The sequence below is a fragment of the Pelobates fuscus genome, chromosome 2 (assembly GCF_036172605.1).
Source record: "Pelobates fuscus isolate aPelFus1 chromosome 2, aPelFus1.pri, whole genome shotgun sequence".
NCBI classification, from domain to species: Eukaryota; Metazoa; Chordata; class Amphibia; order Anura; family Pelobatidae; genus Pelobates; species Pelobates fuscus.
This window is the reverse complement of record NC_086318.1, coordinates 130,903,920-130,920,347: the sequence shown is the minus strand read 5'-3', so window position 1 is coordinate 130,920,347 and position 16,428 is coordinate 130,903,920. Positions and strand designations below refer to the sequence as shown.

The window sequence follows — 16,428 nt, the reverse complement described above, 5'->3', positions numbered from 1 at the left end:
AACAAGATACGTTAACTTTGTCTTACATTAGATTAACAGGGTATATCTTAGAGAGAACAATCGAACACCTATTAACAACCCCATTGATAAATATGATTTTATGTGTTAGGAATGACTATATAACACATTATCGTGTGTTTCAGCCATTATTCTATTAAGAAGAATAAACAAATCAAATGAAATACATGTTTCCAGCAAGATAATAATGAAACTGTTATTTAAACAATATGTTCCTAATGCAGTTTGGTAAACATAAAAATGGATTATTTGGACTGGGAGATTTCGTTCATCCTATATAGAAGTCTAGACCATCACATCTATTAAACAATTTGGAAATATTTTCTTAATTTAACCCCTTAAGGACCGAAAACTTCTGGAATAAAAGGGAATCATGACATGTCACACATGTCATGTGTCCTTAAGGGGTTAAAGGTCTGTGTGGAAAAGCAGTTCTGTTAATTGGAATCTCTAGGTTAGACTGCCTTGTAAACTATAGTACCCCATGTAGAAATATGTCACGATCACAGTGAAAATCAGCAGTTTTTTTTTAAATAAAATCATGTTCCATTTTCTTATGCAAATAAATGAGCTGTTTTAGTACACTTTTTTTTTTGCATGTGTTTTAAAGAGACATTTCTTATTTTAATATGAATGAACCTGCTTATATTACATTTACTTTTGTGATAATGTACAGTTTTTACAATGAGCTGAAACAGTGTCATTGTACTTGCTATACTGCACCAATAATGCACACAGACGCTGTCAGGAAAACTCTGGATCTTTATTCTACTTGCCTTTTCTTCCAAAACAAATTAAAAGTGTATTATGGAATGCAATTTTAGAATAACATTTTGGTATTAGCTATTTTTTACACTGTTTAGTATATTTGATTTGTAGTAAATGTAGTACCCCCAGCTGTACATGATTAAAAAAAAGCAGCTAGTAAACTCATAAACGCCCACAGCCTTCTGGCACCACATGGTTATCACAGCTAAGGCTATATTATTATTATCCTTTTTATCAAATGATGATCAAGTATGGAAAATGAAACTCTAGAGTTATTTCTTAATATTAATGCAGTGCAGTAAAGGTAGGTATTTTGTTATTTTTTATTTCTTCTTCTCTACTCGTTTCCTATTTACTGTCTTTATTTTTTTTTTATCATTTGTGACTAAAATTGACATCATTCCTGTGATAGACTTTTTTTTGCTGATTGGAAATACATTGTTCTGTTTTCTATTATGCCATCCAAAATTGAGAATTATAAAAAGGAAATCTACTTGGTATTTTAAAAATACTTTCAGATGGCTCCAACTTGTATGTAGTGCAATGTAGAGATCTGGTTTGAGGAAGTAAGGGGTTAATAATAATGGTATCAGAGGGGGGATGTTATTGGGTAAGGAGGTACTGTGGGGATGTAAACTGGGGAAGGAAGAGTTAATTGTCAGGTTTTTGTTGGGATGTAAATATTGCGGAGAAGGGAATATTCGGCAAAGAATGTGGGAATTTGGATGAGATAAGATACATGACACAGTATAAATGAAGACAAAGGAGATAGAAATGGATAATTGATTGGGCATGTTAGTAGAGTGGTGTAATATATAGTGTGTATGAGTGTTTTATAGAATCCTGCAGAAAAGTGCAGTGCATATGAGTGTTTTATAGAACTCTGCAGTAATGTGCAGTACATATGAGTATATTATTGAGCTCTGCAAAAATGTTTTATGCTTTCCATCATTGCTATACAGACTCAAGACATATACACTGAACAAAATTATAAACGCAACACTTTTGTTTTTGCCCTCATTTTTCATGAGCTGAACTCAGAGATCTAACACTTTTTCTATGTACACAAAAGGCTTTTTTCTCTCAAATATTGTTCACAAATCTGTCTAAATCTGTGTTAGTGAGCACTTCTCCTTTGCCGAGATAATCCATCCACCTCACAGGTGTGGCATATCAAGATGCTGATTAGACAGCATTATTATTGCACAGGTGTGCCTTATGCTGGCCACAATAAAAGGCCACTCTATAATGTGCAGTTTTATCACACAGCACAATGTCACAGATGTTGCAAGTTTTGAGGGAGTGTGCAATTGGCATGCTGACTGCAGGAATGTCCACCAGAGCTGTTGCCTGTGAATTGAATGTTAGTTTCTCTACCATAAGCTGGCTCGAAAGGCATTGCAGAGATTTTGACAGTACATCCAACCGGCCTCACAACTGCAGACCACGTGTAACCAAACCATCCCAAGACCTCCACATCCAGCATCTTCACCTCCAAGATCGTCTGAGACGAGCCACCCGGACAGCTGCTGCAACAATCGGTGTGCATAACCAAAGAATTTCTACACAAACTGTCAGAAACATCTCACGGAAGCTCATCTGCATGATCGTTTTCCTCATCGGGTCTGCAGTTCGTCATTGTAACCGACTTGAGTGGGCAAATGCTCACATTTGATGGCGTCTGGCACTTTGGAGACGTGTTCTCGTCACAGGTGAATCCCGGTTTTCACTGTACAGGGCAGATGGGAGACACCATGTATGGCATCATGTGAGTTAGCGGTTTGCTGATGTCAACGTTGTGGATCGAGTGGCCCATGGTGGCAGTGGGGTTATGGTAGCGGCAGGCATATGTTATAGGCAACGAACACAGGTGCATTTTATTGATGGCATTTTATGTGAGGCAAATGGTGGTCACACAAGATACTGACTTGTTTTCGGCCACCCCTGATCCACCAATACAGAAAAACTGAACACTTTAGAGTTGCCTGTTATTGTAGCCATCGTAAGGCACACCTGTGCAATAATCATGCTGTCTAATCAGCATCTTGATATGCCACACCTGTGAGGTGGATGGATTACCTCGGCAAAGGAGAAGTGCTCAATAACACAGATTTAGACAGATTTGTGAACAATATTTGAGAGAAATAGGCTTTTTGTGTACATAGAAAAAGTGTTAGATCTTTGAGTTCAGCTCATGAAAAATGGGGGTCAACAACAAAAGTGTTGCATTTATAATTTTGTTCAGTGTATAAATCTCACTGAAATCTCTTTCTAAATCACATTTATTTATCAACAATCCATTCACAGAGACAGTGGTTACTCTAGAAACAATATATAGGGGCCGCACAAAAGATACCACAGTCAAAACTGGGGAGGCACAATTAATTTCCATCACTAAATTCTACCACTGAAAAAAAAATCTGAATCCCCTGCCTCTGACTGGGGACTCAGATTTTTCTAAAAACCTCACTCTCCTTGCAACCTGCAGCCAGTGGAGTCGGCCGGCCTCTCCTGATGATGCCAGGAGGGGGGGGGGGGGGGGGGCGTAACTTCCACTGCTCTTCAACCAGACCCGCTGGGGAGTCTGGAAGAGGAGCAGTGGAAGTCACGCCCCCTCCTACTTACATCTTCAGGAAAGGCCAGCCGACTTCCCTGGCTGCAGGCTGCATGCTGCAGGCTCCATGCTCCAGCTCCTGTCTCACCTCTCCCTGGCCCAAGGTAAGCCTCAGGGAGAGGGGGAGAGAGGGGAATACATTTTTTGTTGCTGTTTTTTTTTTATTCAAATGTATATATTTTTTTAAGCACCCCACTATAGCCCATTGTAGTCTCCCTTTAGAGCCCCCTGTGCCCCCTCTATAGCTCATGTCCCCCCTCTCATCCCCTGTGTCCCCCCCTTTCAGCCCATGTGGTCCCTCTTTCAGCCCTTGTCCCCCCTCTTAGCCCCTGTGCCGCCCTCAGTCCATGTGTTCCGCTCTAGAGCTTCACCCCCCTTTTGGACCCCTGTCCCCCTACAATGTTCCCCCCACTACTGCCCCTGCCCCTCTCTACAGCCCCTGTCCCCCCTCTAGAGCTCCTGTCCCCTCTCTCAGCTCTTGTGCACACCTCTACAGCTCCTGCCCCCCCCCCCCCCCCACCACAGCTCCTGACCCCATCACAGCCCATTCCCTCCTTTCAGCCCTTGTGTCCCCTCTGAGCCTGGGCCCCCTCCCCCTTTCAGCCCCTGTCCCCCCCCCTTTATCTCCTGCATATTTGCCTGTGTAACCAAAAATCCTTGCACCGGCCCTGCTCACAAGTCACCTATTACCAGGGTGCTGTGCTTGCTCGTGTCAGATTTTAAACATGCACAGAACTGACATTAACCATTTCATAGTGAAAATGCTCATGTCACTTGGATTAATCCTTTTAGAAAATAAAGCAATAAAACCTCAGGAAACTCTGCTTTTCAGCTGAAATAATAACTCTCTTGCTGTTTTTAATCTTATCCCACTGATATTATCTATTATTAGTGATGTACCGAACTGTTCGCTGGCGAATAGTTCCCGGCGAACATAGCATGTTCGCGTCCGCCACCGCGGGCAAACACATGCGGTGTTCGGTCCGCCCCCTATTCGTCATCATTGAGTAAACTTTGACCCTGTACCTCACAGTCAGCAGACACATTACAGCCAATCAGCAGCACACCCTCCCTAGCAGACCCTCCCACCTACTGGACAGCATCCATTTTAGATTAATTCGGAAGCTGCAACCATTTTTTATTTTTTTTTCAATTTATTATTTTTTTTTTAGTGCATATAAATGTTACAAGTAGATACTACCCCCAGACACTCTGTGTTACTGCAGATACTCCCTCCAGACACCCTGTGTTACTGCAGATACTCCCCCCAGACACTCTGTGTTACTGCAGATACTCCCTCCAGACACAGAGCAGAATAGGGACTGTTCCCCCTACATAGGGTCACTTGGCAGATATGGATTGACACCTATCCTAAGGATCCCTGATAAACACTGACACGGAGCCCTCCATGGGTGAAGATGGATTAATTTTTTTTGTGCTCGGGTTTTTTATTTTATTTTTAAGTTCGACGGGTATGATGGCTTTTTATTTGGCCTTTTTGGGGGCTAAAAAAATGAAGATTTTAGAAGAAGAAGACGTTGAATAGTAAGTTGAATTTTACTTTACAGGATAGTAATTTTATTCCCCCTTCACTATTTTTTAGGGTGAGAGGGGTAGGTAGGGGCTTTTTTATTTGGTTGTGTGACTAGGGGCTTGGGGACACACACTGCATACACACTATACACACACTGCATACACTATACACACACTACACACAATATACACACACTATACACACAATATACACACACACTGTACACACTATACACACACTGTACACACTATGCACACACAATGCACACACACACTACACAAACTGCATACACACACTACACACACTGCATACACACTGCACACACTATACACACTGCACACTCTATACACACACTATACACACACTGCATACACTATACACACTCTACACACACTGCATACACACTGCACACACTGCATACACTATACACACACTGCACTAACTATACACACACTGCACACACTAGACACACACTGCATACACTATACACACACTGCATACACACTATACACACACTGCATACACACTATACACACAATACACACACTACACACACACACTGTACACACTATGCACACACTGCATACACTATGCACACACTATACACACACACTACATACACACTGCACACACTATACACACAATATACACACACACTGTACACACTATGCACACACTGCACACACTGCATACACTATGCACACACTATACACACACACTACACACACTGCATACACACACTATACACACTATACACACAATATACACACACTGTACACACTATACACACTCACTATACACACAATATACACACACTTTACACACTATACACACACTGCATAAACATACATTTAAAAAAAATTGCAGCTGTTTTTTACATTTCAAAGTTGGGGAGGGGGGTGCCAAATAAAGGATCCGCCCCGGGTGCCAAATGCTCCAGGTACGCCCCTGTATAGAGGGGAGCCATGTTACTCTGTATATAGAGAGGAGCCATGTTTACACTGTATATAGAGGGGAGCCATGTTACTCTGTATATAGAGGGGAGCCATGTTACACTATATACAGTGGAAACATGGCTCCCTCTATATACAGAGTAACATGGCTCCCTCTTTATACAGAGGTGAGCCACGTTTACACGGTATATAGAGGGAAGCCATGTTATTCTGTATATAGAGGGAGCCATGTTTACACGGTATATAGAGGGAAGCCATGTTACTCTGTATATAGAGGGAACCATGTTTACACTGTATATAGAGGGGAGCCATGTTACTCTGTATATAGAGGGGAGCCATGTTACTCTGTATATAGAGAGGAGCCATGGTTACACTGTATATAGAGGGGAGCCATGTTACTCTGTATATAGAGGGGAGCCATGTTTACACTGTATATAGAGGGGAGCCATGTTACTCTGTATATAGAGGGGAGCCATGTTACACTATATACAGTGGAAACATGGCTCCCTCTATATACAGAGTAACATGGCTCCCTCTATATACAGAGGGGGGCCATGTTTACACGGTATATAGAGGGAAGCCATGTTATTCTGTATATAGAGGGAGCCATGTTTACACGGTATATAGAGGGAAGCCATGTTACTCTGTATATAGAGGGAACCATGTTTACACTGTATATAGAGGGGAGCCATGTTACTCTGTATATAGAGGGGAGCCATGTTACTCTGTATATAGAGAGGAGCCATGGTTACACTGTATATAGAGGGGAGCCATGTTACTCTGTATATAGAGGGGAGCCATGTTACTCTGTATATAGAGAGGAGCCATGTTTACACTGTATATAGAGGGGAGCCATGTTACTCTGTATATAGAGGGGAGCCATGTTACACTGTATATAGAGGGAGCCATGTTACTCTGTATATAGAGGGAGCCATGTTTACACTGTATATAGAGGGGAGCCATGTGTACACAGTATACAGAGGGAGCCATGTTACTCTGTATATAGAGGGAGCCATGTTTACTCTGTATATAGAGGACTGTTTGCGGTGCGTTAAACGGGGAGTTTGGTCTGTCACTGTGAAGCGGGCGTAACCCTTACACTACCTGATCGATACAACATCATACCTGATGTTTTAAAGCACGTTATTCCAAACAATTTAGGAATGTTAGGTGATTTATGCCCTTTATGGATTAAAAGCAGACTCTGCATCAACTATGTAATTTTCCATGGGAGTTTTGCCATGGATCCCCCTCCGGCATGCCACAGTCCAGGTGTTAGTCAGCTTGAAACAACTTTTCCATCACTATTGTGGCCAGAAAGAGTCCCTGTGTGTTTTAAAATTCGCCTGTCCATTGAAGTCTATGGCGGTTCGCCCGGTTCGCTTGTTCGCGAACATTTGCGGAAGTTCGCGTTCGCCGTTCGTGAACCGAAAATTTCGGGTTCGCGACAACACTATCTATTAGAATAAATGATCTCACATCTGTTTCTTGGCCCATAAAAATTGTACACACTGACAGTAATGTACACTTAAACCTTATGACCATATCATACTTTGCAACAACAAAAAAATCAACTTCTTGTGCATAATATTAATTTATTTTGCTTCAAAAAAATCAACTTCTTGTGAATAATATCAATTTATTTAATATACATTAAGCTTTTCCTAATTTTCAAGTGTGGCATTGGATTATGAGGTGCTACCTCTCTGGAAGACAAGATCGACTACCTGTCACGTTTCCTAGGAATTAGCAACCTTATTTGTCTGTAGTGAAAAGGACCAGAACCTAGCTCTGCTTTGAAGAACTGATAGTGCACTCAACCAAAGCATGTGCACTTCAACCAGGAATTTTCTTTGGTGATTATTGGCTTATTCAGAGATGGCAATATCAGACAAAAGATGAAGAAGTCTAGTAATCAAGAAGCAGTTCTAGGTGAAAGGCTGCTATTTCACATGTTCTATTTTTAGAATCCCTGGGTCAGTGAAGCATATCTTGATAGGAGAAATTAATTCAAGGTGTAACATTTTATACCCTTTTTATACAAATTTGTAGTGTTTGTTTATTTCGACCTTTGTAGGAATGGTTACTTGCATGGGTGGGTGAATTCCATAATTACTTAGCAATCTCTCTTGTTGTGATGACATTTCAATTGTGTGATTGTAGCTGTGTTGGAAGAAGTACTAAAAATGGAAAACGCTTTTTACATAAACAAAACACAGCCATGGCATCCACTGGGATCTTAAAACATATAAAGGGCTGCTCATTTAGCTTTGTAAGTATTGCTGTGCCCTGCTCTGCAATTAGTATATTATTTTCCCATTCAGCTCTAAAGGTATACTACTTTTTTTTATAATACTAGATTGGCAGTTTTTCCCTGCTAAATAACAAGATATTTCCCTGTAATCCAATGACAAAAAGTTGAAAAAAAATTAATGATCCTTATGGCCAATTGTAATGCTTATCAGTGAGAAGCACTGCCTTCTGCTTTGTGTTGGGGTACAACGAGATCAGGATGAGCACCATCCCAACTGTCTGATTGACAGCTGGGATAGTTCAAGTTAAAATATATATATATATATATATATTATATATATTATATAAGTGTGAGCACTCCTGGAATATTTAAATAATGAAATCAGTGCAATCCGTATAAAATGTACATTTCAATAAAACAAATACATAAAGAAAACCCAAGTTGCTAAATTATCTTTAAGAATTTAATGTCTCTCCTCCATGATCAGGAACCAGACACTTGTAACATCGATGCCTTTGAGGTTATTAATGCTAATATTACTTCAGGCTTAAAGGCATCAGTTTCCTACTATGCCACTATAGATAAGGGACATTTTATACCCATTTTTATGAACTAGTCTTGAAAGATTTCAAGGACTTAGAGAAGTCCTTTAAATAAAATAGGTATATTACTTACAACCTTGATAAAAGAGAAATTGCGGCCCTTAGAAGCTTGAAGAGTAACAAGGAAATTATCACCAAAAGCGCAGATAAAGGGGGGGGGGGGCAAATAGTTCTATTGGACAAACAGAACTATCTGAATGAGTCTTTATGGATCTTAGGTGATAGAAATCACTATATGGAGATAAGCTCAGATCCCACCCCGCGCTACTCTAGAGAACCACACAATCTAATTGAGGAAGGATTTAATAAAGATTTTATTGATAAAAAAGAAAAAGGTTATCTTCTTTCATCAGCAGGGTAAGTTTCCATTTTTTATTACCGACCCAAGATCCACAAAAGTATTGATAACCCTCTGGGCCGACCCATTATTTCATCTATTGGGTCTCTTACTGCCCCACTTACCAAATGGGTTGACTTTCATCTTCAGCATTTTGTTCCTAATCTACCATCGTATATATGTGATACAGATCATGTTATATCCCTGATACAGGAGACAAAATGGATGAATTTTAGCGGGTCACCATTGATGTGACAGCTTTGTACACTAACATTAATCATACCCTTGGGTTATAATCACTACAGCATTTTCTTTTTGCTGACCCTCTCCTACCACTGGCCCAAGCTCAAACCATCTTGGATTTTACCTCCTTCATTGTAACACACAACTATTTTAATTGTAATTATACATTTTATCTCCAAACGAGGGGGACAGCTATGGGAGCTAGCTTTGCTCCATCATACGCTAATCTTTTTATGGGTTTTTGGGAAGATAATTAATTTTGAATAACCCACGGTGGATGAAGCATCTTGCACTTTATCTACGTTTTATTGATGATATCCTTATCATTTGGAAAGGTGATTGGTTGGAAATTGAGGAGTTTATATCCTATCTCAACTCCAATGACTGGGGATTGACCTTTACTTACCACAAACATAAATTTAAGATTGAGTTTTTGGACCCACTTCTATGGGGAGAAAAAGAGCAGATTTGTACTAAAACCTTTCAGAGAAAGGTAGATATAAACGGGTTTCTACATGCTACTAGTGGCCATCATCCTACTTGGATCTCCAATGTCCCTCTGGGCCAGTTTAAGAGATTATGTCAGAACTATCCTTCTCTCCATGACTTCGAAGAACAGGACCATACCTTAAGCCTAAGTTTTTTGGATATCCCCCCAAATCTATTATTTCAGCTTATATTAAAGCCAGGAATTTGGAGAGATACCGACTAATCCCATCTTCCCTACCTGGTCAAGTGGAGGGTTCCCTGATAGTTCATGACCCTAGACAGGAGTCATCTAAACTCATTGAGATCATACATATGCTTGAGGAAGCTAGGTCAAGTGCTAAGATTTATCAACATAGATACGATATTAGTACTAAGGACGTCTCCCACAACAAGGGTCCGATCTTCACTACTGTGTTCAACTGTGCGTTTGATGAGATCATAGGAATTCTATACAAACACTGGCCTATTTTAACACTAGACCCTTGGCTTAAATTTAGTATTCCTGACAAACCGGGGATCACTTTTAGAAAGAGTAAAGATCTGAAAAATATTTTGTCTCCTTCCAAGTACAGCCTTGGGGGTACTATCGGGTCAAAGAACGAACATCTAGCAGGGAATTTTAGATGTGGGAGTCTCAGATGTCTCACATGCACCTATATGAGCCATAAAACTACTAATTTTTGTCTGTAATGACAGGAAATTAATTTCCCATTAATGATAGGATTACATGTAACTCCTCTTTTGTTGTCTACCTTCTCACCTGCTACTTTGGCCTGCAATACGCTGGCCAAACTACAAGGTCTTTGAAAGTCAGATTTAGGGAACACAGATATGCCATTTTACATAAAGATAAAAAAATCTTCGGTGGCACGACATTTTTCATCTGTACATAATAGTAATCCCCTTGAGCTTTCAGTTATGGGCATTGGATTAATAAAAAAAACATGGTTGATGCTGCTAAATGTAAAAGAGCCCTCATAGGGACTGAGTCTAAATGGATATATAAATTAGATACCTTAAGCCCCCATGGGCTTGATGAATAATTGGATCAATTGTGTTTATGAACAAACTGGTTATTTATGATTTTGGTGTTATATCTACATTTGCACATATATTCTGAACATTTGCACTTAAATATAACATTGACTTCTGAAGAAGCCCAAGCCCGGCGAAACGCGTAAAGTAGGGACTGGAAGCTCCATTAACATATAGATTTTATATTCTGTATTAATAAAAGTTATTGCTATTTTCCACATCCATTTTTTTTTTTTTTTTACTTTTTCCTGGTGCTATTGGATTCCTGCTCATCCAACATATCCTTTGGTGGGGATTATACCACCACAAACTTTCATTACCAGAGCAAGTTATTGCTCTGGAAATTGTAAGTAGGATACCTGCTTTTATTTTACTGTATATCATACACTATATACTGTACTATTGGATTTTATTCTGTTTTATCCTATATAACCGGCTGCTGAGAATTGGACACCAATGACAGCCATTATCCATTTATCCTAAAACAGGGATTATACCGTCCAGGGGTTATACGGCAGAGCTCTCAGTAGCTCTGCAAAGTGTGAGTTAGTCTATTATACATTTTTTTAGACCCACATGTGTTAAATTATATATATGACATATTGCACTATTATTTTTCCCTGTTTTTATCTCTTTAAGGGTTAAATACACCGTTACAATATTGGACTGCCGTTAATGTATGTATATACCATTATTTTGTTTTATTCACTTTAAGTATCTTCTGGCGCAGTTTACCATTCTTCCTTTTTCTACTTTTGGTCACCACAAGCAGGGATTGGAAAGTCCTACTGGTTTACTGCTGCCCTCTATTTTGCTATTTAAGTGAGCGCCTAACCCTTGATGCTTTTTGATGTACTGGTCCACGTTTATCCCTTTACGCTGCTCCTTTAACTCAGCCGCGGGCTTTTTTGAAGTTACACATGCTGCAAGCCAGTTGCGGCACCCGGACAGATCTTAGTGGATGTCCAATGATCGGAACAGTTCACCACACATGTGAACTGAGAGCATATGTGCCTTCTAACCAGGATCATCTGTGTCCAGGATTCGTGGAGGGCCCCCTCCATTGGTAAGTACTTATTATCCTATTTATTTACATATTCTAACAAGGTTTTATATAACATTATTGATGTGGTTATTTCATGTTTTACACTTTGTTTGTTTTCAAATATTTTATAGTGCATAGTGTTGTTGATATACCCCCTTTTTATCCTTTTTTCACTCTCAGTCAGTTTTTTTATGACCTGCAATTAGGATAACACACTTTGCCACTATATGTTGTGCATATTTTTTATGCCTCTCCGATAGTGTTTTTTTTTCCCGTTTTTTTTTTACTTATTAACTTTGGGTGGTAGTTGTTTATACGGCATAACTTTCTCCAGTGTTTCTAATTGTATCAGTGTTGTATTTCATGTTTTAAAAATATAATTATTTTTTATTGGAGCAGCTTGGGTTTTCTTTATGTATTTATTCTATTAAAATGTACATTTTGTATGGATTGTACTGATTTCATTATTTAAATCTTCCAGGAGCACTCACACTTTATTTATATTTCAAAACCTTTGATCTTTTAAAGTCTCTTAGTTTCAGTGTGAAGCAGCCCTTTTCATTCATAGTTTTTAATAATTTTTATGACCCTATTATATATTTTTTACAGTTCAAGTTAAAACCTTGAAACAAATGACAATTTCTCTTGAAATCAGATGGACATTGCGCTTCAACTGTGAAATTCAGGGTACTGTTCATGCATCCTCAACTTCAATAAAGCACCCTGAATTTCCTCCTTAAAGTGCTATGTCCATTTGTATCCAATTATCATGAAGGTGGTTCTCTATATCACAGAGCAACAGATGAGTGCTAAAGTGCATGTACCAACAAAGAATTTGCTTTGGATTTCTCTTGTAGTAAGCACTTTCATAAATTACAAAAGTGGGGCTACTCTGTAAACACCTATGCACTTCAGTAAAAATTAAGTGATTTAGGGGTTTGGAGCGTTTTTTTAAAATGAAGAACAAAGTGTGAGATTTTGAAGTGTTTAAAACAGAAAAAAAGGGAAACATTCTAAAAGAGGAACAGTCTACACAGAAACATCAAGTGCTCTTTTAGGCCCATTTTCTAATTGTGAAATGTTTCTATTTTAAAGGACCACTCGTTTTCCTGGCACTATAGTGCCCTGAGGGTGCCCCCACCCTCAGGTTCCCCCTCCCGCTTGGCTCTAGGGGGAGGAAGTTGTTAAACTTACCTCTTTCTCCAGCGCCGGGCGGGGAGCTCTCCTCCTCTCCGGCTGAATGCGCATGCGCGACAATAGCCGCGCACATTCAGCTAGTCTCATAGGAAAGCAGTTACAATTCTTTCCTATTCATTTACAATGCTTTCCTATGGACGCTGGCGTCTTCTCACTGTGATTTTCACAGTGAGAAGCATGCAAGCGCCTCTAGCGGCTGTCAATGAGACAGCCACTAGAGGCTGGATTAACCCTATTATAAACATAGCAGTTTCTCTGAAACTGCTATGTTTATAGAAAAAAGGGTTAACCCTAGTTGGACCTGGCACCCAGACCACTTCATTAAGCTGAAGTGGTCTGGGTGCCTATAGTGGTCCTTTAAGTTTGATTTTTATTGAAAGAAGAAATGGGTACAACAAAAGAAATAAAAGTTGATCATAAATAGTTATACAAAGACGAAGAAGTATTAAAAGTCAGCAAGCACCTAATTACAGTGTAGCTATGAGCAAAGGAAACACAGTTCTGTAAGAACATTGAAAAAAATATAAGTAACTAGTCTCCTAGTGGTTGTAGATAATATACAATAAACGTTAGAGCTCTTGGAGTCTACATATTACACTTAAGGATGCTTACACCATAACTATAGTTTAACAGTAGTAATAATATCATGAGAACATGCTGTTTTGAAAAGGGATGCCGTCTTCTCAATTTCAGCAAAAAATACCCAGGAAAAAAGAGGAGCAAAAACAAAACAAATCAAAATAATATAATAAAATAGTAGTGGATTATTACCAAACAGAACAAATAGAACATTATTACCAAACAGAACATGTTTATAACCTGAAACAAACATCAAATAACACCAATAATGATAAGAACATAATAGACCAGTTGTTTAAATATAATAAATAAATAAATACATACTTTCTTTCTTACCTCAGAGTTCACTTTAAGCGTTTCCTCCGTGTGGTAAAGCAGAACTTTCTGTCCTGAAGAAGTCAGGTTGACATATACTTGTAGACAAGGGTACTGGGAGATTTTCCAGCAATCTGGACCACAGCTAAACGAGCAGTTAAATGTTTCCGTTATAGAAGCGTTTATTAATGTGCATTGAGTCTCTTCAGTCCATACACTAAAGAAGGAAATAGAAGCAGAAACTGAGATCCATTTTATTGTGACAGAAATAGTATTGTGGGAGGGAAAGCATTCAATACTGCAATTTTGCATCAGTATAGCATTAGAATTGTATGAGTGCATTGATGTTAATAAGTACAAAATAGCAGAGATTTGAGTCTTTTTCATGCAATTTGTTTTGCAAAACTATTACAGACTTTATTTTACATAGGACATGGTGGGAATAGCAAAACTGTAACATTGCCAGCACTGATCATGACACGAAAGATTGCACAACCCAGTATGAACAAGCTCATTGGGCAGGGCCCTCCACCCCTCTGTTCCTTTGCGTAAAACTTGTCTGGTTACAATTACATGTTTTTTAGTCCACCCATTGTAAAGCACTACGGAATTTGTTGGTGCTATATAAATATAAATAGAATAATAATATTAATTAATAATAATAGTATTATTTAAGCTACACAGCATGTACTGAGTGCCGCACACAAGCCTGCACACTACTTATTAACACTGGACACAATCCTGTGCTTACCATATAAACACATACCCTCACGCTTGCAAACCCCTGTATTTACACAAGACTGCACAACCTTTATAGACAGGGTCACACACTCTTCTATATCTCATACAGACACAAACACTAATGCATGAACGCCTTGTTTTTTCACAAGCATCCCACTGGCACATACACCTAAGCTTGTTCTATGGAAAAACATACACACAGACACACACACACATACGTATATTCTGTGTTTACATGCACATATGCACACACATTTCTATACCTGATACTGACACTTTCACACATGTCTACATACCCACTAAGAGATAATGAAAGGGCCTTTTAGTGTATGGAGAGTTTCTTTTTATATGTTTTTTTTATTTGCATTTAATTTCATTTGGTCACACCACTCCTGTGCTTCCCATCTATATACAACACCATTGGGGGTTCCTGTCTTCCTGCACAAAGTGATTGTACTGTGATGTGCCTACTTTTAGTTTTTATCTTGTAAGTGCAACTTGTATTAAAGTTTTATACCGTTATAGAAACTCTGCACTATTATTTTTTTTTACTTTCCTCCCACATGTCGTGATACTGATACGAAGATATTTGATCACAATATCGATATTCCTACAATCAATCTGGGTTTTTGTGAATGAATTTCTATCGAATATCCTCTCACTCCTTCCATATACAATATTGCCCTATTTTTTTTCTATTATACATTTGCATTGTAGATACCCTGTTTTTGGTGTGTGTATACCACTAAGAGATGGGCCAGAAAGCTTTACATCCCATTGATATGCACATTGAAAGCACTCACCATGCAGACAAATCAACACAGCCTATAGGCACATACGTAGAGCCCTCTAAACTGCCACACTAAACAAACCCATACAAAATCTTGTATGCACTATACAAACACATGCACACAAACCTACACTACCTATATAGACATTGGCACATCTTATAAGGAAATTTATACATAAAACTCCACAACCACTAATCAGTCATGCACATTGTTTATAAACATGTACACAAGCTTGCCTGTACTATTCAAATGCACACAACAGTCTGCCATTTTATACCTTAGAAAAGTCTGCCATTTTATACCTTAGAAAAGTTATTAGCCTTATTGCTGTTCTCCATAAACTCTCACTTGACATCATATCATGCAAAGTGATTTTACCAATGCTCTATAGATTTATTTGTGTTTGAGAAATGCTAATTATGTAGGATAAATACCCCTCTCATCTGAAGTACATTACAGTGTTCCTGCAATATCATTATTTTCCAATACAGATTATCGAGATGCAGGTTTCATTTCTGCCCATGGCTAGTGGTATAACTCAAATGCTGAATGGTGGTGAATGGAGTGACCAATTCTCATTCTCTATGCAAGTGACATTCAGAAACAATCAACATCACAGTATAATTTCCCCTGAAGCAAAAAACATCTAGCCTGCAGATGATTTTTGGCCACTTAATATTCAAAGAAGGGACTTTTGTACATACTTAGAAATGTAGCCTTTTGATTTGCTGCAGTGCAGAATAGCCGACATCCAATTAAAAGTGAATACATTTTCTAGACAAACAGGCAGAGTTTGTGTACTCGAGTTTGTTTCTGTTTTTACAATTAACACACAAGGTGGTGTGTAGATGACTACATCTTATTTTCAAAGCCCTGGAAACTGTGTGCAGGTAATAGCAGGCTGAGATTTAGT

The 16,428-nt window shown here is 38.9% G+C and overlaps 1 protein-coding gene across 1 annotated transcript in view; it reads right to left on the bottom strand.

The window, feature by feature from the left end:
- KCNMB2 (potassium calcium-activated channel subfamily M regulatory beta subunit 2) overlaps nt 1–16,428 on the bottom strand; it is a 547,710-nt gene that overhangs the window by 56,017 nt on the left and 475,265 nt on the right. The window contains exon 5 of the mRNA XM_063441048.1: nt 14,005–14,200. Within this exon, the coding sequence (XP_063297118.1) occupies nt 14,005–14,200 (196 nt within the window). The remainder of the gene's footprint in view (nt 1–14,004; nt 14,201–16,428) is intronic.